Genomic DNA, 21,777 nt, shown 5'->3' with positions numbered 1-21,777 from the left:
TCGGAAGTCACGTATTTCACTTGCCACAATACTACACAGTACAGTACAATGCAATACAATACCATACAATACAATATTTATATTCAAAACAACGTGCACAATGTACAGTACTCACGGATTGAAATAGGACATTCGGAGCGCTAGCCTTGCAGTGCCACGCAGGCATGTGGTAAGCCACAGGCCGGCTCATTGGCTACTGGAAGGAACAATTCTGCTTTGTAGATGTTCTCCCTCTCGCGCCATACCACAATGCACCACCTTGGTTCCATGAGCGTCTACGGGCGGCGCTCCATGAAGCGACGGCCACGCGCTCCGAATGTCCTATTTCAATCCGTGAGTACTGTACATGTTTGTACCACGCTTCCAAGTAGACCATTAGCCTGGACAAACCTGGCCGCAGTATTTGACTGCAGCGGTTCCCTTCCTAACTGCTTTTCTGTGCGCGAATCTTTAATGCAGCAATGGATTTAACGGCTACATTTGTCCATTCATTGTTGATTATGAATTATCCCGTTTTTGCTTGATCACGAACCTTTACGTGCGTTAAACGAAGGCTGTCGCCCGCAGTGCATTAATCCCTGAGCTTTGACCCGATTAGGATATTTAGACGACCAATTTTTTGTTTTCTTTCTTGTTTCCTAGGAAAATGAGCTTTCAATTTACATTTTTTTAACGTTTTGTTGCGGCTGTCTACTCAAAGGTTGTTGACTGAAAAATCAGCAGCCCTTGAATTGACTCAACCGCATGTCAAACAAAATTTATTTGAGAACTTTACCACGACGCACCTGCTCGGTATTTAATATTGAGATTAGTTGCGAAGAAAGTGAATTATGATTGTGCGTCATGCAAATGTGTGAGGGTAACATTTGACATTTCTCCTGGCATGAACGGCATTGCCCTTTCATCATTTCGATCATGAAGCATGTTCATAAAATTAACATTTCGCTCCAGAGTTTATTACGGTGCATATCAGCTATGCTGAACCTGCGCGATCACCCGTGTCGCGTCTTGATTTGTAGATTCTCTAATTGCACCTGTTATAATATTGCAGAGATATTATCAAGGACTACTAAAAAATACTGGCTAATTTAGCTGGTAGTTTCTGTCAAAAATTAGGTTCAATGCAAAATATTAGCGCACAAGTCAAACAAAAAATTAAGTAGATCAAGGCAGCAAGAAAGAAATACCGTAACAGAAGCTGTGATTTGTTAAACTAGTTTCAAGACTTCTTGATTTCATTGTGACTTCAACACATAAATTGTGCCAACGTGTAATTAAAAGAGTACGAGCTCGCATACGAAGCGTATGATGCCCGAAGAAGAAGGCAGAAAGAAAAAAGCTTCTTCTCAAGGAGGATGGTAACAAAACAACAGCCTGTCGCTGTCATCGGAGAGTAAATTTATAACGGAAAGCTTGCATAAAATAATAAGCAATTATCAAAACACGTCAGAGAATCTGGTGGCTAAAAACGGACTACATAAGATTGAAGCACGAACAATAAAACCAGAAAAAGCTTGCTCTGCCTGAATCTTCCCACTGTTCACAGAAGTGATTAATTGGCCTCTTTGCTTTAATTGAAGATACATAAACCATAGCTCATTCGCTGCTCATTTTACTGCAATTGTGGGTGACTCGCCTTTGAGAAGCAAAGGAATCATATGAAAAGGAAATTTGAAAGCCATTTTTAAGTTTGAAAAACTAGTGGGCTGTAACACGCGCAGATATAGTTGTGTTTTGTACTTAAATTTTGTATTTAATTCTAGGACAAGAAGAAGGTGTGTACGTGGAGCGTATAAACAAATGTGTGCTTGCCATCTGTCTAGAACTTGATGAATGTAATCCTGGTCATGTTATGGTTAATTGCAGAGCGTGTGTAAATATTGTCGGGAAACCTCTTGCAACAGGGAACAACGCATGCTAGAAGAGGTTATCAATCTTCGAAGATTTTCACACCTGCAGACATGCGCTTGCAGCCCTTGGAAGAAAATGTTCATGGTTTATGGTTTTATGCAGTTTAACGCCCCAGAGTGACTCAGGTTATGAGGGACGTAGCAGTGAAAGGCTCGGGGTAATTTCGACTGCCTATGGTTCGGTTTGGTTTATACGGTATAACGTCCCATAGCGACTCAGGCTACCTATGGTTCTTTATTGTGCACAGACATTGCACAGAACACGGGTCTCAAAAATTTATGAAATGCGACCGCCGCGGCCGGGGTCGAACCCACGTCATTCGGGCCAGCAGCCGTGCACCATCAACACTAAGCCACCGAGGTGGCTGGAAGAAAATGCAATGAAAAAGTGTTTTCAGTATTGTCTGTCAAGAATGCACAAAGGAACATGGAAATTGCAGGGATAAAACATGAAAAATGCAGCGATCAAAAAGACTCTGCGCTCGTTCAAATTTTTCTATTGAAGAACTTTTGTGGCATTTCTTGTACATGTGTATACAGCTTAACGCAGCGCTGTATTCCGTTCAAAATGCGATCAGGTTGTCTCAAACAGACATAAAGAAACATTAATTGTGCATGAAGAAGCGCGCTAGCGTCTTCTACCAGCCTGCAAATACCACAGCTGCCAGTTTCAGTTAGGCAACCCGTGAGAAAATGTTAGAATGCAATAGAGTGCTGCATTTACTCTTGTCTTCATCGTTACATACCATATTTAACCAGCCTATTACAGGTCTTTTCGCACCCTTGAATAACGCTTGCACCCCTGCTGCGTAGTGGCTCTCCAAAATTCTACGACGACCAGCCTCTAACCACATCCGCACATAAGGAAAACAATGTTTAACAGGCCATACTAAAAATGTTGTATAATTCTTTCTGTTCACACAAAAGCGAAGTTATCTCAGGAGGATGTAGTGAAATCTCCATTTACCTCCGAAAACAAAGCTGAACGGAACTCACGCGCAGATTCGGAGACTTGGGTTTCATTTTCAACTGCCATTTTATCCAATGGAAAGAAACATGAAAATCTCCGATCAAATTGATGAAGTCAACTGCAAAAAATCTCACTCAATAAAAGACTCTTAGTACAAACTCCACCTGGCCCACAAAAACGAGTTTGGTAGCAGCGTGAGGGTGGCGTTTTGCAGCAAATTTTTCAAGACACTGTCTCCACATCACTGGTAAATCCCTCAACTGAAGCCATGCTTTGAAATCCGCTCGAGGCAGTGGACACACTGTTGGCTACCTTCCGACCGAACAAGTTGCCCAACCTGCGGAACACACCGCTTTTGTTCACTGCCGTTGTAGTGACGACCGCCTCATCATCCTTCGAGTCAGCCCTGGTCTGCATAGCTCATTGCTTCCTAGGCAAGGCTGTAACGCGCACACACGACGAGCTAGGGTGTGAGGAGGGGTGAGGAGGGGGCACCGGTGAGGAGGGGGCTGACAGTGAGGAGGGGGACACGGGCAGAATACACGAATGTGGCGCGCTGACAAACACTGAGTCACAGCGGCACCGGATGGATTCGACGAGCTTATTCCATCCCCACTCGGCTTTTCCGTCATCGCAGAGGCTGATCTTGGAGAACATGCGTGTTGTGCCATCCAGCTCACACGGCTTGATGATGACGGGAATCAGCTTTTGTTTCCTTTGCCCTGTGCATGGAAGACAAACCGAATATGCGTGCGAACAACTACAAAGCCCGTACACATACATACACACGCTGCCAAACATTGTAAATTCTATGCACAATAAAAAATGCGGCGACTAAAACGGCTTTTTTAAGAACTTTTCTGCATTTAGTTCAGCTCCAAGCCATTTTTCAGAGTTCTGGCTTCACCAAGATGCCCTCCGTAACACCAGGGAGAATAAAACGCCTCAAAATTGCCCACTGGCCTTGAGCACAGAAATGACTCTGCCATCGGTTAAACGGCTGTTGACGTTAATGCGGCGGTAAAGCGGGACACATAAATAATCATGAGAGGAAGAAATGGAAACGACAAAACAGGAGCTGTATACTTTGATGCTTGTGGTGACAGCTATTCTTTTTTCTGTCATGATCATCCTTGTTTGTGCTTACTTTACATCCTTGCATACGCTCCTGTTAGTTAGCTATGATTGTATCAACAGCCGGAATTGCTAGACCATTGACAGATGCAGCGCATGTATTTACCTAACAGCACCTCCCAAAGAACCTAACGTAAAAAAGACAGAGCAAGTATTCAGTCAACGATTACTCTAAAGGTGTGTGCGTGAAGTACATTTTTTCTTCTTTTCTAAGCAGTTTTCCTCCCGAGATGCAACACTTATATGAAATCTTCAACTTTGCAGCAGAAATAACCCCTCAATTCATTATTCTGCACAACCTCTGTCGTTCCTGTTATACTGAAGCTCCATGTGCAGTAAACTTATTTTGAACTTTCAAACTGGTGTGAATGATGGCGTTCCGCCTTGTGAACATTAGGTGCGTTACAAAAGTTTCTCCTGACTAAAAGAGCGCAATTTCGAGCCAATAATCAGTCCCCTTAAAGTACGAATAATTCAGTTTTCAGTATTTTAAGCCGGCAAGAGAGTTTTGTGTTGCGCAGCTTGATCCTGCAAGAATTTCAACCCATTTTACATCATTACATTCCAAGGTGTTGTCACTAGTGTTCATTATGCTTGGCTCACCAATATGTATGCTTTCACTAAACCTCTGTTGCGCACGACACTCTTCAGACTGGAGAAAGTGTGGCGAAAATGCAATGATGGTTTTTCTGCACCTGAAAGAATAAATTGAACAGATGATTGAAAATTCGTTCGTATTCACTTTAGATACGAATAGAACAAATCAGCCAAGAAAAAAACAATAACATCCTTTAAGCAGAACTCAAGACAGTGGTAGCAATGAGTGTGCAGGGGCTGCTTTCAATTCTCGTAATTTCAATTAGTATAAAAATTGATTCAGTGATTGCAATTACGAACCTTTCACAAATGACTGTACGTGGTTGAAACATGTAATATACAAGGAATCCACTGCTGTTGGTTGAGCTGCATTTACACGCATTTAACAGCAATGGACAATAACGACACTCGCTCAATGCAAGTATAATGTCCCAAGAGTACTTGCCACCCACCACAAAATAAACAAAGGTTCAGGAAAGGCTTTAATCCATTAAATAAAATTTCCGCAAGAGAACATGTCTTCATCTGCGTAAGTTTGGTTATCATTGGCAGGGGTTAAATAAGGCCTTGCTTCCGAGGAGGAAAGGCCGGTGAAGAGCGTGGCGGTCAGGTAAGGGGGTGGAGAAGGTGGCAAGGTGGCAATCTTGAACCTTGAAAAAGCTGTCGCCTTGGTATGAAGGCTGGAACTCATATGGCGAAAAGGAAATCGCGTTCGCCATCATATCACCTTTTTCTCGTTGCTATCATCTTTTTTATTTTCATTTTCAAGTACTCCACATTCTGCTCAGCACTTTTTGCTCTCGTTTTTTAATGCGCCTTTCTTCCCTAACCCCCTCCCGCCCCATTTTTTCTTACCCTTTCGTTCTGACATTTTCTGAAATGAAATGAATGCCCTCACCCCCTCACCGTTTTCTTCTTCTCTGAATGAAGGCCCTACTTATCTTCTGCCAATGGTGACCTTTCTTGACGAGACAAAGACGTCTTGTTGAAACGTAGACTACCTGACTGGGGCACCACCTCTGCCTGTGCTCTTTCAGTTTTGTGAAAAATCCCATTTCCTCCATTGTCTCGAAAGCAGCAATTGAGCGCTTTGAGTACAGTTGGGCGATTTGACAGCAATTGAGCGCCGTCGAGCAAGTGAACGTCAGTGAACCAGACGGATTTTCAAATGTTTGCTATGTCAACAGAAAATTTCGCAAGCAAGCGTTAAGCAGTGCCCACAAAGAATTTTAGAAATGACGGATCAACTCTTTTCGCTGAACTGAACAACAAGAAAAGAATTACACGTAACCTTACAACATCTGACCGCATGTGAATCTGTGCAAAATGTACAGTTGCAACTAATAGTAGTTACATATGCTACTGCACACGACACTAACATGGCAGAAAGAACGAACGATAGAGCCGAAGTGACAATAATAACGACTACCCCCATCTGCTCTCTGAATGAACCAGAAACTCTTCATTGAAAAACACATTCTGCCCAAATAACAAGCAAAATACTAATTTCAAGTTTTGGTAGCTCAGAGTGCAATTAACCAATATTTTCTGTAAACTCAATGCTAATAAGTATCACTCCTGATTTCTGACATCTGCAAAGAGGGGTTATAATGTTCGTATGATTCTTGGTAGAGCCATAGATCATGAAGGGGTGTGATGAATTCGGTACTGCGTTTGTCCGCTTAAAATTCATTTTCCAAAAATACAGTTATATTATTCCTATAAAAGTGTGAAAGCCTTAAACCAGTCCACAGACAGGGCTGCCTACCATTTCTCCATGACTTCGTAGAATGCGGGGTATTTAAACAAACCCGCCTTTAGATCCCTCTTAGGTAAGAAAAGACGGAAGCCCAAAGATTCTAGTCGGTCTACCAGCACGTCGACAGTTGGCCAATCCTTCGAAGTATAGCAGACGAATGCATCATATATAGGGTTACCTGCATTTAAAAATGGTACGTATTAGAGCCATAACTAGTTCAACAGGGACAAGAAAAATGAGTAGATTTTCTTACATTGTGATGATCTGCTGATGGACCTCTCAATAACGCCTGGAAATCAAGAAAAGTTGAATAAGTTACACTTCGTTTTTCGCGCCAAATATATCAGAGCAAGTACAGTAAACCACGTCTAACATCAAACAAGCATAGACAAAGTTAAAACCAAAAAAAAACCTGCAAAAAAATGGGTCCCACATTTTTTTTCTCCACAAGAGTGGTCAATAAAACAAAAATGCTTAGCAATTCTGGGACAACCACAATACAGAAACAAAACCACAGGCAAGATGTATAACAAAATGTAAGTTCTTATATAAAATTAATATGCACAGAAGTATCAAGCAAAGGTTCTCAAATTAATGTGTCTTAGTCTGAATGATATGCAGGTCAAATTCCGCAAAATTTGTCCACAAACCTGAGGGTCGAAGCAACTGTTTCTTTTGGTAGAATTCTGTGTCTTTCTCTGAAAAACCGATTAGGTGAAGTAACTAATGAACATAATGCAAACAAGCTATCTATGCACTTTTAATAACATCCGAAGCTACAAAAAGCAACACGTTTTCCGAACCAAGAAAGGACTCAAGGATTACTGTAGGCTACCCATGCCAGTTAAGACATCCAAAGTTCACGATAGCATTCCTAGACTGCACCTTAAATTAGCTAGCTTAATCACCCATAACTAAATCTAATGCTAATACACTATTGCACAGTTCTGTTTCATCTCTGCTTAGGTGGCAAATGGTTCACTGCAGTGAATTTTAGATCCGCAGCAATATAGAGGGCGACGTTTTCAGCACAATGAGCTATGTAGAAAATTAGTGGTATAGTGGCACATTGTACTGTTGCCTGCCTTCATTTTTTTAATCATAAGGCACAGCGGCTAAACATATGCTTTCAATGCACTGTGCTCAGAAAAGTTTCATCTCTTTGAATGCTGAAACTCCGACTCAGAAAAAAGTATAGAATCTGAAGCAACAAAAGAAGTTAGGAACATTCGAGCACTGTCTTTTTGAACTAATTGAATGCTTCAGCAAGTAGGCATATTCTGTTAAAAGTTATATATGCTATGGAGTAAAAAAAAAAAGCAAACTCAACGTTGAAAAACAAAAACCCATAAAAATATAGTACATTTATGACCCAATTTAAAGCAAGAAATCTTAAGGTGGACATACAAAAATAGCGCAGTATTATACTGAAAGAAGCAACTACACGAACAAGCTCATCATGTGTCGCCTGAAGGACTGGAATTTTCTTACAGATATGCCAAAGTGTCAGCAAACACTTCTTAGAGTATTGCGACTATTTTTTTAGTTTCTAAAATTCTTATAGTTTACTTTGCACATCTTTTGTGTGCCTCAAGCTATGCAGTGCTGCTGAGAAGGTAAACCTATCAGGGCCGATTTTAGCATAAATTTCAACAGCTGCATGAAATCATTTGTTGTCTTAAATTTGTTTCAGTGAAAGCTAAATATTGCATCTTAATTGCAATATTGGCTCATGCTGTCAATATATTGTGTTTAGACGGTTCAGTGATAATCACAATGTTTAGACAAGGAACGTTCGGTTGCCACAAATGTAATTTCATCTTACTGTGGTACCACCTCAACACTGAACTTCTGTTCAATTGCGCAAGTTTATTTTGGAGCCATTATATCCGTAGTAGCAATTCAGGGTACGCTTTCGCGCCTTTGTCCCCGCATTCACCAAGTCGTTTTCAGGAATTGTGATGCCATTACTTTCTGTCAGCGGTAACTTTTTATATCTTTATAGATATAAAAATGTGTAAGCATCAAAAAAAGTGGTTGATTAATGACTACACATTTGTTTGCTTCACGACACTTTCGCTGACGTTCATTAGCACGCGCAAGCTTGGTTGCTGGAGACAGGGGAGCGTTTAGGCGGCATCCTCCAAGGTCGGCGTTCAGGAGGCGTCTGGTAAGATTGCCCGGGCAGCGCTCCTCTCGAACGATGGTGGCGCCACTCAGTGACGTCACACGCATGGGCAGTAGGATGAAGCGCCGGTGCATTGTCTGCTTGGGCCTTGCGCATGCGCAGTAGATTATCATATATGCAGTTTCCAGTTACGACATACTACACCAACCATTAGTATTGCTGATTAACGAATTACTAAATAACTAATATTTTTCTCGAATTACTAAGTTAATAATGATCCAACTATCAAATCATTATTACTACATAGGTGATTATCTTTTTGCTAATTGCTAATTACTTATGTGTCTTTAGTGAACTATATATATATATATATATATATTGCCACCTGGTGTTCTCAGGTGGCGCTGAAGTGTCTTCGAAGACGTTGAAGTGTCTCGCGCTGGCTGGCTGGCTGCTTGCTGTATTCTGCTGGTTAGCGACCTGTCTCCCTGTTTTCCGTTACATATTTTGGTGTAGGCGCTGGGTAAAGATCCCTGTATATGTCTCATACTCCTCCGGATACCCTGGGCTCCAGTCCTTCGCTAGTGGACACCCCCGTGCACCGTGCTAGCCGGAGAAATCAAGGCCTACCTCCCGAACACGGGCTTTTGGAGTCTGCCAGAGCACCCACCCATCGACCTGTCATGCCAGCTGCTGCCTACTACACCTTGCAGAATCCGCGACTGCCCAAACCATTCCACGGCAGTCAGCTCGAAGACGTAGAGGACTGGCTTCTCGAGTTTGAACGCGTGGCCTCATTCAACCAGTGGGACGACGCCGCTAAACTTCGAAACGTCTTCTTTAGTCTCGAGGATGGTGCACGTACCTGGTACGAAAACCGAGAAGACGCCCTAACATCATGGCACGAGTTCCGCCGACGCCTGCTGGAGACCTACACCAGCACGGATCGTCGAGAACGGGCTGAACGGGCTTTGCAGTCTCGCATTCAGATGCCGAATGAGACTGTAAGCATGTACGTGGAGGATATGACTCGGCTCTTCCGGCGAGCTGACCCGGCCATGCCCGAAGATAAAAAGGTGCGCCATCTCATGCGCGGCGTTAAAGAGCAACTTTTCGCTGGCCTCGTGCGCAGTCCACCTGGGACTGTTGCTGAGTTTCTCTCGGAGGCGGTCACGATGGAGAAGATGCTCTTGCGGCGGTCTACCACCTACGACCGGCCGGTACTCGCCGCTTCACTTACAGAGCCGCTTCCTGCCTTCGGGGCTAAACCTGGTCTTCTCCGCGACCTGATCCGCTCCGTTGTGCGCGAAGAGCTCCAGGCGCTTTTCGGTGCTCCCCTGCCGACGGCCGGCTCTCTCGCTAGCCTGGTCCGCGAAGAGGTTCAAGCCTTGAGACCTTCGTTCCCGTCCGTTGACCCGCCGCCTTTACCAACGGAGTGTCGTCGTCCAACGTACGCTGAAGCCTTGCAACGTCCTGCGCCCTCTTCGGCGCAGTTTCCTCCGTCCAATCAAGGCTCGCTGTTTTCCGCACACCCCGACACGTACTACATCGACAATCGACGATCACCCCAGCGGAAGACGGACCTGTGGCGTGCTCCGGATCGGCGGCGTCTCTGCTTTCACTGCGGGGAACCCGGTCATCTGTATCGCCAGTGCCCGTATCGACAGCTTGGGCTGCAGGGGTTCCCTATCGACATGCCCCGTCCACCAAGAGGTCAACGACCCCGGGAGATCGAGGACTACGTAGCCCAGCAGCGCATGGCGACAATTCCCCAGCGGCAGTCTCGGTCTCCATCACCACGCCGACCTTCGCCACAGCCCCAAAGCTCCTCCTGGATGGCGCAGAGACGGTCGCCCAGTCCCCGCCGGGAAAACTAAAGAGAGCGACCTCAGGGGGCGAGGCCGCTGGCAATCGATACGAACAAGACCCCCCGACAACGCGAACAGCGACCGACCGCGATTTAAAGGCAACGACTGCAGTACCTGAACTCGGAGATCGATTCTCGTTGGATATACCCGTGCTTCTCGATGGCTATAAGGTTAGTGCTTTGGTGGACACTGGCGCTGATTTCTCGATTTTAAGCGGAAAGCTAGCGGCGCTTCTTAAAAAAGTAATGACACCATGGTCCGGCACGCAGATTCGCACGGCTGGCGGACATGTCGCAACTCCGCTTGGCCTATGCACAGCAAGAGTCCAAATTCGCAGCTCCACATTTGTTGTCAGCTGCCTAGTTCTACCGAACTGCTCCCGTGACTGTATCCTTGGCGTTGATTTTCTCCGAGAGTATGGAGCTATTATTGACCTCCGAAAGCGCACTGTCACATTTTCTACCGAGAAAGCTGATGTTTACTCCGAGGACTGTCCACGCCGCGCCGCCCTTCGAATATCCGCCGAGAGCGTTTGGATTCCGCCACGCGCCAGCGATTTTGTGAGTGTTCACTGCGACGGACTACGTGAAGGGACAGCGGTCGCAGAGGGCAACCTGTCCCTTTTGCTCACCCACGGCATCTGCTCAGCGCGAGGTCTCATCCATCTCCGCGACGGCTGCTCTGAGCTCCTGGTGACTAACTTCTCTAACGAGCCCCGGCACCTTTTTCGTGCTACTGCCATCGCATTCGCCGACCCCTTAGCGGAGGTTTCTGAATGTTTCGCGTTCGAAGCTGTTAGACCTGTGCGCCCATCCCTTGACATCAGCCCGGACCTTTCGGTGACTCAACAGCGAGAACTACGTGCCCTCCTACTTGAATACTCCTCCTGTTTCGCTTCTTCGTCGAAAGTCCGGCAAACGGCTCTTCTCAAGCACCGCATCATTACGCCCGACGATGCCCGCCCCATCCATCAGCAGCCGTACCGTATCTCACCGAAGGAGCGTGAGGCGATCCAAACGCAGGTGAAGGAGATGCTTTCAGATGGAATCATTCAACCTTCCAGCAGCCCCTGGTCTTCACCTGTCGTGCTGGTGAAGAAAAAGGATGGGACACTCCGCTTCTGCGTGGATTATCGGAAACTGAACAACATCACCAAAAAAGACGTCTACCCACTGCCTCGTATCGACGACTCGCTCGACAGACTTCGTCGCGCCCAGTACTTCTCCTCCATTGATTTAAAGAGTGGGTACTGGCAGATAGAGGTCGACGAGCGGGACCGCGAAAAAACGGCGTTCGTGACACCCGACGGACTGTACGAATTTAAAGTGCTACCTTTTGGGCTATGTTCAGCGCCGGCAACTTTCCAGCGGATGATGGATACCGTTCTCGCTGGACTAAAATGGCAAACTTGTTTGGTTTATCTCGATGATGTCGTCGTATTTTCCGAAACCTTTGCCGAACACCTTGAACGCCTGAGGACAGTATTAGATGCCCTCCGATCGGCCGACTTAACGCTAAAGCCCGAGAAGTGCCACTTTGGGTACAAAGAGTTGAAGTTTCTCGGTCACCTCGTGAGTGCCGATGGCGTCAAGCCCGACCCCGAGAAAACTGCTGCCGTCGCCAACTTTCCTGTTCCTGCAACAAAGAAAAGTGTGCAACGTTTTTTGGGTCTGTGTGCATATTACCGCCGCTTCATCGCCGACTTTTCAAAGATTGCCGCACCCCTGTACCACCTCACGCGCAATGATACACAGTTCGTGTGGGCTGCCGAGCAGCAGGAGGCTTTTGCCGAGCTGCGCAGACGACTGCTAACATCCCCTGTTCTTGCGCACTTTGATGAAGAGGCTGAAACCGAAGTCCACACCGACGCGAGCAACGTCGGCCTCGGCGCCGTACTCGTCCAACACCAAGGTGGCGTGGAAAGGGTCATCGCGTATGCAAGCCGCACGCTTTCTCGCGCTGAAACAAACTATTCGACCACAGAAAAAGAATGCCTTGCGGTTATGTGGGCAACCATGAAATTTCGTCCGTACCTCTACGGCCGCCCGTTCAAAGTAGTTACCGACCACCATTCGTTGTGCTGGCTTGCAAATCTTCGCGACCCATCGGGGCGCCTAGCCCGATGGAGCCTCCGCCTCCAAGAATTCGATTACACCATTGTGCACAAATCTGGCCAGACGCACGAAGACGCTGACGCACTCTCTCGCGCGCCCGTCGGGTTAGCGGATGATAGCATAGAGGACGAGAGTGGTTTTATTGGAGTTGTCAGCGCCTTAGACCTAATGACCCGCCAGCGAGCTGACCCAGACCTGCGACCTATCATTGATTATCTGGAGGGCCGAGCTTCTGTCGTACCCCGACAATTTTCTAGAAACCTGCCGGCCTTCTGTCTCCGGAACGGCATTTTGTTTAAGAAAAACTCCAGCACTGTTGACCGAGCGCACCTCCTCGTCGTTCCGGCAGATCTCCGCGCCGATATCCTTCTTGCTTGTCACGATGAGCCGACCTCCGGCCACTTGGGCTTTGCCCGCACACTTGCACGCGTGCGCCAGGCGTATTATTGGCCCAAACTTTCTCACGCCGTCCAGCGTTACGTCAGAGGCTGCCGCGATTGCCAACGTCGTAAGGCGCCTCCTCTCAAGCCAGCGGGCTTGCTCCAACCTATTGAACCCCCTCGGACGCCTTTTGATCAAGTCGGCATCGATCTTCTGGGCCCATTCCCTGTGTCATCGGCCGGTCATAAATGGATCATAGTCGCGACCGACTATTTAACAAGGTATGCGGAAACTAAAGCGGTGCAGCGCGGTACGTCATCTGAGATCGCCCAGTTTTTTATGCAACAAATCGTGCTGCGTCATGGCTCACCGTCCCACGTAATCACTGATCGAGGTACGGCGTTTACGGCACAGCTCATGCGCGACGTGTTCGAGCTCAGTCACACGAACCATCGCAAAACTACTGCCTATCACCCACAGACGAACGGGCTCACAGAGAGACTCAACAGAACGATCGCCGACATGATCGCAATGTACATAGACTCGCAGCACAAAACCTGGGACGAGATTCTCCCGTACGTCACATACGCTTACAACACGGCCACCCAGGAGACGACCCGATTTACACCATTTCGTCTGGTCTACGGACGTGACGTTCAGACGATGCTGGATGCAATGCTTCCATGCAGCACTGATGACCACCCACTCACGCCAGACGCCGAGCAGTTCGCTCAGCGCGCCGAGGAAGCACGTCAACTTGCCCGTCTTCACATTCAGCGGCAGCAGGGCACGGATGCGCGCCGCTACAACCTCCGTCATCGGCACGTCGAATACCATCCGGGAGACCAAGTTTGGGTGTGGACCCCGGTACGCCGCCCAGGCTTGTCTGAAAAACTGATGTGCCGTTACTTTGGACCGTACCGAGTTTTGCGCCCCGTCACCGAAGTGACCTACGAAGTTCTTCCTGACGGGACTGTGCAGCCTCAGCGTCGTCCACCCCGCTCTGAGGTTGTGCACGTTGTCCGCATGAAACCCTACTTCACGCGGTAATGGATAGTACGCTCAGTGTTCTGCTAGTTTTCGCGTGGGACACCTTCGCCCACCTCCCTTGTACATTTTTGTGTGCTTGTGCTGTTTTTTTTTCCTCTTTCCACTGCCCATACTGCAACCCCGCTTTTGTTTTTCTTTTTTTTGGAGGGGGAGTAATGCCACCTGGTGTTCTCAGGTGGCGCTGAAGTGTCTTCGAAGACATTGAAGTGTCTCGCGCTGGCTGGCTGGCTGCTTGCTGTATTCTGCTGGTTAGCGACCTGTCTCCCTGTTTTCCGTTACAATATATATATATTGTCACAGAGTTCTCACGGAGAGACGCTTCAACAGCTGGAGTCGGCAAGAGGAGACGGTAATGGCGGCCGATCCACGATAGCACGATCGCAACCTCATCGTCTTCGCGGACAGCTTGCGCCACCTGGCAACACTAGGTGGCATTATTCCCCCCTCCGAAAAAGAAGGGCATCGCAGGAAAACGGAGCACACACAGAGTCACAACGGAGGGCCGCTAAGCCGTTATCGGGCATAGTACGGCTTAAGCCGCACAACGTGCACAATGTCAGAGCTGTTGGGCTGTCGACGTCGCGGTTGCGCGGCACCGTCGGGAACCACTTCATAGGTAACATCACTGATACGCCGTAGCACTTTATAGGGGCCAAAGTAGCGGCAGAGTAGTTTCTCGGACAAGCCCTGGCGGCGGACAGGTGTCCACACCCAAACTTGTTCACCGGGATTGTAGTCGACCTGTCGGTGTCGAAGGTTGTAACGGCGCGCATCAGTGCCCTGCTGCTGGCCGATGTGTACGCGGGCAAGCTGACGGGCTTCTTCAGCGCGTTGGGCAATTTCATGAACATCGGGTGCGAGTTGGTCGTCATCGAGGCATGGTAGCATCGCGTCAAGCATGCTCTGGACTTCACGTCCATATACAAGACGAAAGGGAGTAAAGCGTGTAGTCTCCTGGAGGGCCGTGTTGTACGCAAATGTGACGTACGGTAGCACCTCATCCCAAGTTTTGTGCTGAACGTCTACGTACATTGACAGCATGTCCGCAATGGTCTTGTTTAAGCGTTCGGTTAGCCCATTGCTCTGCGGATGATAAGCTGTGGTCTTGCGATGGCTAGCGCAGCTCAACGTAAATATATGGTCGATTAGCTGCGCTGTAAACGCTGTGCCTCTGTCGGTAATAACGCACGAAGGGGCTCCGTGCCGCAAGACGATGTTTTGCATGAAAAAGTCGGCGACCTCTGAAGCTGTGGCACAGGGTATCGCCTTGGTCTCGGCGTAGCGAGTCAAATAGTCAGTAGCGACTATGATCCACTTGTTTCCTGAGAGTGACAACGGAAAAGGACCGAGAAGGTCCATTCCTATTTGATCGAACGGAGAGCGGGGTGTAGTAACGGGCTTGAGAAAACCCGCCGGCTTAAGCGGTGGCGTCTTCCGGCGCTGGCATTCACGGCAGTTTTTTACGTACCTTTGGACATCGTCCGAGAGTCCGGGCCAGTAGTACATGTTGCGTATCCTGGCGAGCGTCCGGGAAAAACCCAGATGGCCTGAAGTGGGCTCGTCGTGGCATGCCAATAAAATGTCGGCGCGAAGATCGGCCGGAAGTACCAGAAGGTAAGCTCTTTCTTGGCCTCTCGAGTTCTTCTTGTATAAGATACCTTCGCGCAAACAGAAAGAGCCGAGACGTCGAGCGAAGTGTCGTGGTAGAGGCATGGCGTGACCTTCAAGGTTGTCAATCAGCGGTCGGAGGTCCGTGTCAGCCCGCTGCCGGGCTATTATGTCCGATGCATTAAGTATACCGAGGAAACCGCTGTCGTCGTCGATTTCGGGACCGGAAGAGTCGAGAGGTGCACGCGACAGCGTGTCGGCGTCTTCGTGTTTACGGCCCGACTTATATACGATGGTAATGTCGAATTCTTGGAGCCGTAAACTCCAGCGGGCCAATCGTCCAGACGGGTCTCGCAAATTAGCCAGCCAGCATAGGCAGTGGTGGTCGGTTACGACTTTGAATGCGCGGCCGTAAAGGTAAGGGCGAAATTTCATGGTGGCCCATACGACAGCAAGGCATTCCTTCTCTGACGTAGAGTAATTGCGTTCGGCGCGGGAGAGAGTACGGCTAGCATAGGCTATAACTCTCTCAATGCCCTCTTGGTGTTGGACAAGGACAGCTCCAAGACCGATATTGCTGGCGTCGGTGTGGATCTCGGTGTCGGCCTCTTCGTCGAAGTGTGCAAGAACGGGAGATGTCTGAAGGCGTTGGCGGAGCGAAGAGAAAGCCGTCTCTTGGTCTATTGTCCAAACGAAGGAGGTGTTGCTCCTGGTGAGGCGCGTCAACGGCTCTGCAATCTTTGCGAAGTCCGCAATAAACCGTCGGTAATATGCACAGAGACCCAGAAAACGCTGGACAGCTTTCTTGTCAGTCGGAGTAGGAAAATTGGCGACGGCGGCTGTCTTGTCGGGGTCGGGTCGAACTCCGTCGGCGCTCACAACGTGACCGAGGAACCTGAGCTCTGTGTAACCGAAGTGGCACTTCTGGGGCTTCAGCGTAAGGTCAGCGGAATGGAGGGCTCTGAGGACAGTTCGCAGGCGCACGAGATGCTGTTCAAAAGTTTCTGAAAAAACGACAACGTCGTCCAGGTATACAAGACAACTTTGCCACTTGAGGCCGGTGAGGACAGTGTCCATCATCCGTTGAAACGTCGCTGGCGCAGAGCACAAGCCAAAAGGCAGCACTTTGAATTCATAGAGGCCATCTGGTGTAACGAAGGCAGTTTTTTCGCGGTCCCGTTCGTCCACTTCAATTTGCCAATAACCGCTCTTCAGGTCAATGGATGAAAAGTACTTAGCACGCCGTAATCTGTCCAGGGAGTCATCAATGCGGGGCAACGGGTAGACGTCCTTTTTAGTCACATTGTTTAATTTACGGTAGTCCACGCAGAATCGAAGTGTTCCATCCTTCTTTTTAACAAGGACAACAGGCGAAGACCACGGGCTTTGGGAAGGTTGAACTACACCGTCGTCAATCATCTCCTGAACTTGCTTTTGGATTACTTCCCGTTCTTTGGCGGAAACACGATAAGGCTGCTGGCGGATAGGGCGAGCGTCGTCATACGTAATGATCCGGTGTTGCGTTAGGGGCGTTTGACGAACTTTCGACGAAGAAGCGAAACACTGTTTATACTCCAATAGCAAGTGCTCTAAGGCCAGGCGCTTTCCTTCGGGGAGGTTGCAGTTGATGTCGACATTCGGAACAGATTGGTCGTCAGTGGCGCGCGATGATTGGTCGTCAGGGGCTGCTGCCGCGAACGCAAAGCAGACCGGAACATCCACAACCGCTTCAGCGGTAGCGATCGCAGTTCCAGAGAAAAGGTGCCGGTGCTCTGGAGAAAAATTTGTAACAAGGATCGCCGACCGGCCAGCGCGAATTGTTAGTGAGCTTCGAGCGGCGCAGATGCCTTGAGTCAGGAGGAGCGAATGATTAGCCTCGGCGACTGCTTCAGCGTCGTGCAACTCAGCACAGGCGACTTCAATCAAAACACTGCTACGGGGCGGAAGTGTGACGCTGTCGGCGAAAACGCGAAGTGCGGCACTGCGTTGGCAGGAGTTGTCGAGTTCGGCGGCTTGCTCTGTGGAAAACATGACGATTCGGTTGCGCAGATCGATAATTGCTCCATACTCCCGCAGAAAGTCGATGCCGAGGATTAGGTCCCGAGAACACTCGCCCAGGACGATGCAGCTGACGACGAACGTGGACTTGCTGATCTGAACGCGAGCAGTGCACATACCCTTGGGCGTAACCAGATGACCGCCGGCAGTTCGAAGGTGCGAGCCAGGCCAAGGGGTAATCACTTTTTTCAGAATGGTCGCCAGTTGTCCACTTAAGATCGAATAATCGGCCCCGGTATCAACTAATGCGCTTACTCTGCGACCATCGATAAGAACGGGTATTTCTAAAGAAACGCGGTTTTTTAACTCTGGTGATGGCGTCGGCGGGTTTTTGTCGGATTGTAGCGGCGACGACGGGAGGTCTTCAGCACAGTGCCCCCCAGCGACCTCGCCCCCGAAGGTCGCGGGTTTCAGTTTTCCCGACGAGGACTTGGCGATCGGCCCGGTGCCGCTCGCGAGAAGCCGGGAGGTGTCGGGGAAGAGCGCCTCGGTGAGGGTGAGCGCGACTGCCGCTGCGCTCGGGATGGATTGCGCTGGTCCGCAAGGAATTCTTCAATTTCAGGGGGTCGTTCACCTTGACGGGGTCTCGGTGAGTCGGTGCGGAAGCCTTGGATGCCGATGCGTCGGTAATAACAATTTCGATAAAGATGACCTGGCTCTCCGCAGTGAAAACAGAGCGGTCGTCGGTTAGGTGTACGCCAAACGTCGGCCTTTCGGAGGGGTGCTCGACGATCCTCGAAGTACTGCACCGGTTGCACAGAGGGCCGCGGGGCTTGAGGCATGGCGTGAATTGGTGGCGGCGAAGCGGGAGCCGGACGCCTTGCAACTTCGGCGTACGTCGGACGGTGGTAGTCCCCAGGCAGAGGTGGTACGTCGACCACAGGAACAGGGCCCCGGAACGCCTGTTGCACCTCCTCTCGTACAAGAGCGGAGATGGAACCGAGCGCAGGCTGCGACGGGCTACAAAATTTGTGAAGCTCCTCACGCACGATTGTGCGAATAAGTTCCCGCAAATCATCAGGATGCTGTCCGATGGTGGCAAACGATGATGTGACTGCAGCAGCATGCACGGGCCGGTCGTAACTGGCGCAACGCTGTTGCAGGACCTTCTCCATCGTTGTGGCTTCCGAAAGAAATGCAGCAACTGTAGATGGTGGGCTGCGCACGAGGCCTGCGAACAGCTGCTCTTTGACGCCTCTCATTAAGTGCCGAAGTTTCTTCTCTTCAGGCATGGCAGGATCAGCTCTCCTGAAGAGCCGCGTCATGTCCTCGACGTACATTTGTACGCTTTCTTTCGGTAGCTGGACGCGGGACTGGATTGCCCGCTCCGCTCTTTCGCGGCGATCCGCGCTGGTGTAGGCCTCCAGCAGGCGACGGCGAAACTCTCGCCAGGAAGTTAGAACTTCCTCACGGTTCTCAAACCACGTGCGGGCGCCATCCTCTAGGCTAAAGTAGACGTTTCTTAGTTTCGCGGCGTCGTCCCACTGGTTATAAGCAGCCACACGCTCGAAGTGAAGGAACCAGTCCTCCACGTCTTCGAAAAGGTCCCCGTGGAAGGCCTTGGGAACCCGCGGGGTCTGCAAGGTATAGTGGGCAGGTGTAGCACCGGCAGCTTGCGTGAGAATACCGGTGGCTGGCATCATGACTGTCGCGAGTGGTCCAAGCTCCGGTGAAAGTCCCTGCAGCCTCCGGCTGAAGCGGTGTACCGGGGTGTCAATCGGCGCAGGGCTGGCGGCACGGCTCACTGGAGGGGTTTCTTGCATGGGATACTCGTACCCAGCAGGCTCCACCAAATTGTCACGGAGTTCTCACGGAGAGACGCTTCAACAGCTGGAGTCGGCAAGAGGAGACGGTAATGGCGGCCGATCCACGATAGCACGATCGCAACCTCATCGTCTTCGCGGACAGCTTGCGCCACCTGGCAACACTAGGTGGCAATATATATATATATATATATATATATATATATATATATATATATATATATATATATATATATATATATATATATATATATATATATATATATATAGTATAGAAAGATAAACGTATTTGGTTGCTAGAGGCAAAAATTCAAAGTTGAAAACGCTTCATTTAGCCATAGATTTATTTTGAGTCGACGTTTCGGACAGAGCCTGTCCTTTCTCAAGACTGAAGTTACAGGGGTCTTCTTCCTCTTCTTAAGAGTTGGCACACATGTACGGCACATGAACAAAAGAAACAAACGGTGGCAAAGAATACTAGAAAAGATACAGATAGAAAGGGAAAAAAGGGGGAACAAATAAAAAAGAAAAACGTGTTGTACCCCGCCGCCCACCCCGAAGCCGCGGGGAGCCGACCCCGGACGAGGGAAGCAAAAAAAAAAAGGAAAACACGGAGCGGGAGAGGATAATGGCTACCATCAAGGCAACAGAGCGGCGGCGTGTAAGGTGGACAGGAGCAGACGGTGGCGGGATCGCCCTACACACAAAAGTTAAAGACGCGTGCACTCGCGTGCCCCGTACACAAAGAGTAAACAAATAAACAGAATAAAATGCAGACAGGGTCGGAGCTTCCGTCATCTTGAACCACTTCGGCAGCCAGAGCCAAGGCCGAATCAGCGGCGCCGTGAGCTTAACTAAACACACGTGCACTGTGCATGAAAACACCCAGACACACAGCAGTAAAACATCCGAGCTCATGCCAGTGTCGTGTGGCGGCTAAATGACAATGGCGGGAGCATTTAAGCGAGTAAGGTGTACAGAAACAGACGGTGGCGGAATTGTCCAACATATATAAATTGGAGATGCTTGCACTCGCGTGACCTGGCCAGAAAAAGTAAACAAATAAACAAAATAAAATGCAGACAGGACAGGAGACTTCCGTCGGAAGTCTCCTGTCCTGTCTGCATTTTATTTTGTTTATTTGTTTACTCTTTGTGTACGGGGCACGCGAGTGCACGCGTCTTTAACTTTTGTGTGTAGGGCGATCCCGCCACCGTCTGCTCCTGTCCACCTTACACGCCGCCGCTCTGTTGCCTTGATGGGTAGCCATTATCCTCTCCCGCTCCGTGTTTTCCTTTTTTTTTTGTTTCCCTCGTCCGGGGTCGGCTCCCCGCGGCTTCGGGGTGGGCGGCGGGGTACAACACGTTTTTCTTTTTTATTTGTTCCCCCTTTTTTCCCTTTCTATCTGTATCTTTTCTAGTATTCTTTGCCACCGTTTGTTTCTTTTGTTCATGTGTCGTACATGTGTGCCAGTGCCAACTCCTTAAGAAGAGGAAGAAGACCCCTGTAACTTCAGTCTTGAGAAAGGACAGGCTCTGTCCGAAACGTCGACTCAAAATAAATCTATGGCTAAATGAAGCGTTTTCAACTTTGAATATATATATATATATATATATATATATATATATATATATATATATATATATATATATATATATATATATATATATATATATATATATATATATATATATATATATATATATATATATATATATATATATATATATGAACTATCAGAGCATTAATTACTACCTAAGTGATTAACTTCTTGCTAATTGATAATTACTTAAGTATCGTTAGGGCACTATATATAAATATATATATATATATACGACATACTACACCACTGATGACGTGTTATCAGTTTGACTGAGCATCCCAGCTGGCGAATCATGAGCCTATAAAGACTTTCGCCTTAATATTACAGTGCGCAAAATCAGGGCAGCAGTTGTCTCTTACGAAGTTCTGTCTCAGTGGCGCCGAGAACATCGTATCTCTCCAGGCACATGAGGTGCTCCACGAGCCGTCCAACAGTTGCCGTATGCTGGCTTGATCGCATCTCCCACTGGTCCAGGAGAGATGCCGTAGGGCTCTTCCCCTGCTCCCTCAGGACCTCCACCTCATCACAGCTGAACCCTGTCAATAATGCCAACCCTCGCCAATCTCGATGGCCTGACGGACCTAGAAGCAGCTGAGGTACGTCCAGCCGCATGGCAAGTATGGACCTGCACTTGAGGCCCACTGCACTTAATGGAACGTCCTGACAGCTGTCTGGTGTCAGCTCTGCGGTATCTTGCACCGTGAGCCTTGGGTAAGCCATGATTGGCCCGTCCGCCATCAATGTGGTGATGCGTACGAGCATCTAACAGGAGGACATGATACTGATCTTATTCGTTGTATAATCCGTGTTGTAAATAGCCCAGAGTGTAGACTG

The 21,777-nt window shown here is 48.7% G+C and overlaps 1 protein-coding gene across 1 annotated transcript; it reads right to left on the bottom strand.

The window, feature by feature from the left end:
• Positions 1-2,546: 2,546 nt before the first annotated feature.
• LOC144118302 (myeloid differentiation primary response protein MyD88-like) lies at positions 2,547-21,777 on the bottom strand. The gene is made up of 5 exons (XM_077651272.1): positions 21,303-21,777; positions 6,380-6,548; positions 4,618-4,709; positions 3,316-3,602; positions 2,547-3,285 (listed from the first exon to the last, which is right to left on the bottom strand). The coding sequence occupies exons 1-5, from the start codon at positions 21,703-21,705 to the stop codon at positions 3,103-3,105; spliced, it is 1,134 nt and encodes a 377-aa protein (XP_077507398.1). The 5' UTR covers positions 21,706-21,777; the 3' UTR covers positions 2,547-3,102.

Source organism: Amblyomma americanum, chromosome 2 (genome assembly GCF_052857255.1).
Source record: "Amblyomma americanum isolate KBUSLIRL-KWMA chromosome 2, ASM5285725v1, whole genome shotgun sequence".
Classification (NCBI taxonomy): Eukaryota; Metazoa; Arthropoda; class Arachnida; order Ixodida; family Ixodidae; genus Amblyomma; species Amblyomma americanum.
Note: the sequence above shows the minus strand (reverse complement) of the source record. Positions and strands in the feature narration are given on the sequence as shown.

Coding starts and splice junctions, on each gene's coding strand:
- LOC144118302 (XM_077651272.1), bottom strand. CDS start 21,705: ATGCTCGTACGCATCACCACATTGATGGCGGACGGGCCAATCATGGCT. Junction 4,710..6,379: donor TACGAAGTCATGGAGAAATG/GTAGGCAGCCCT, acceptor TTATTCTTTCAG/GTGCAGAAAAACCATCATTG. Junction 3,603..4,617: donor TAGTGAAAGCATACATATTG/GTGAGCCAAGCA, acceptor TTCCATGCACAG/GGCAAAGGAAACAAAAGCTG.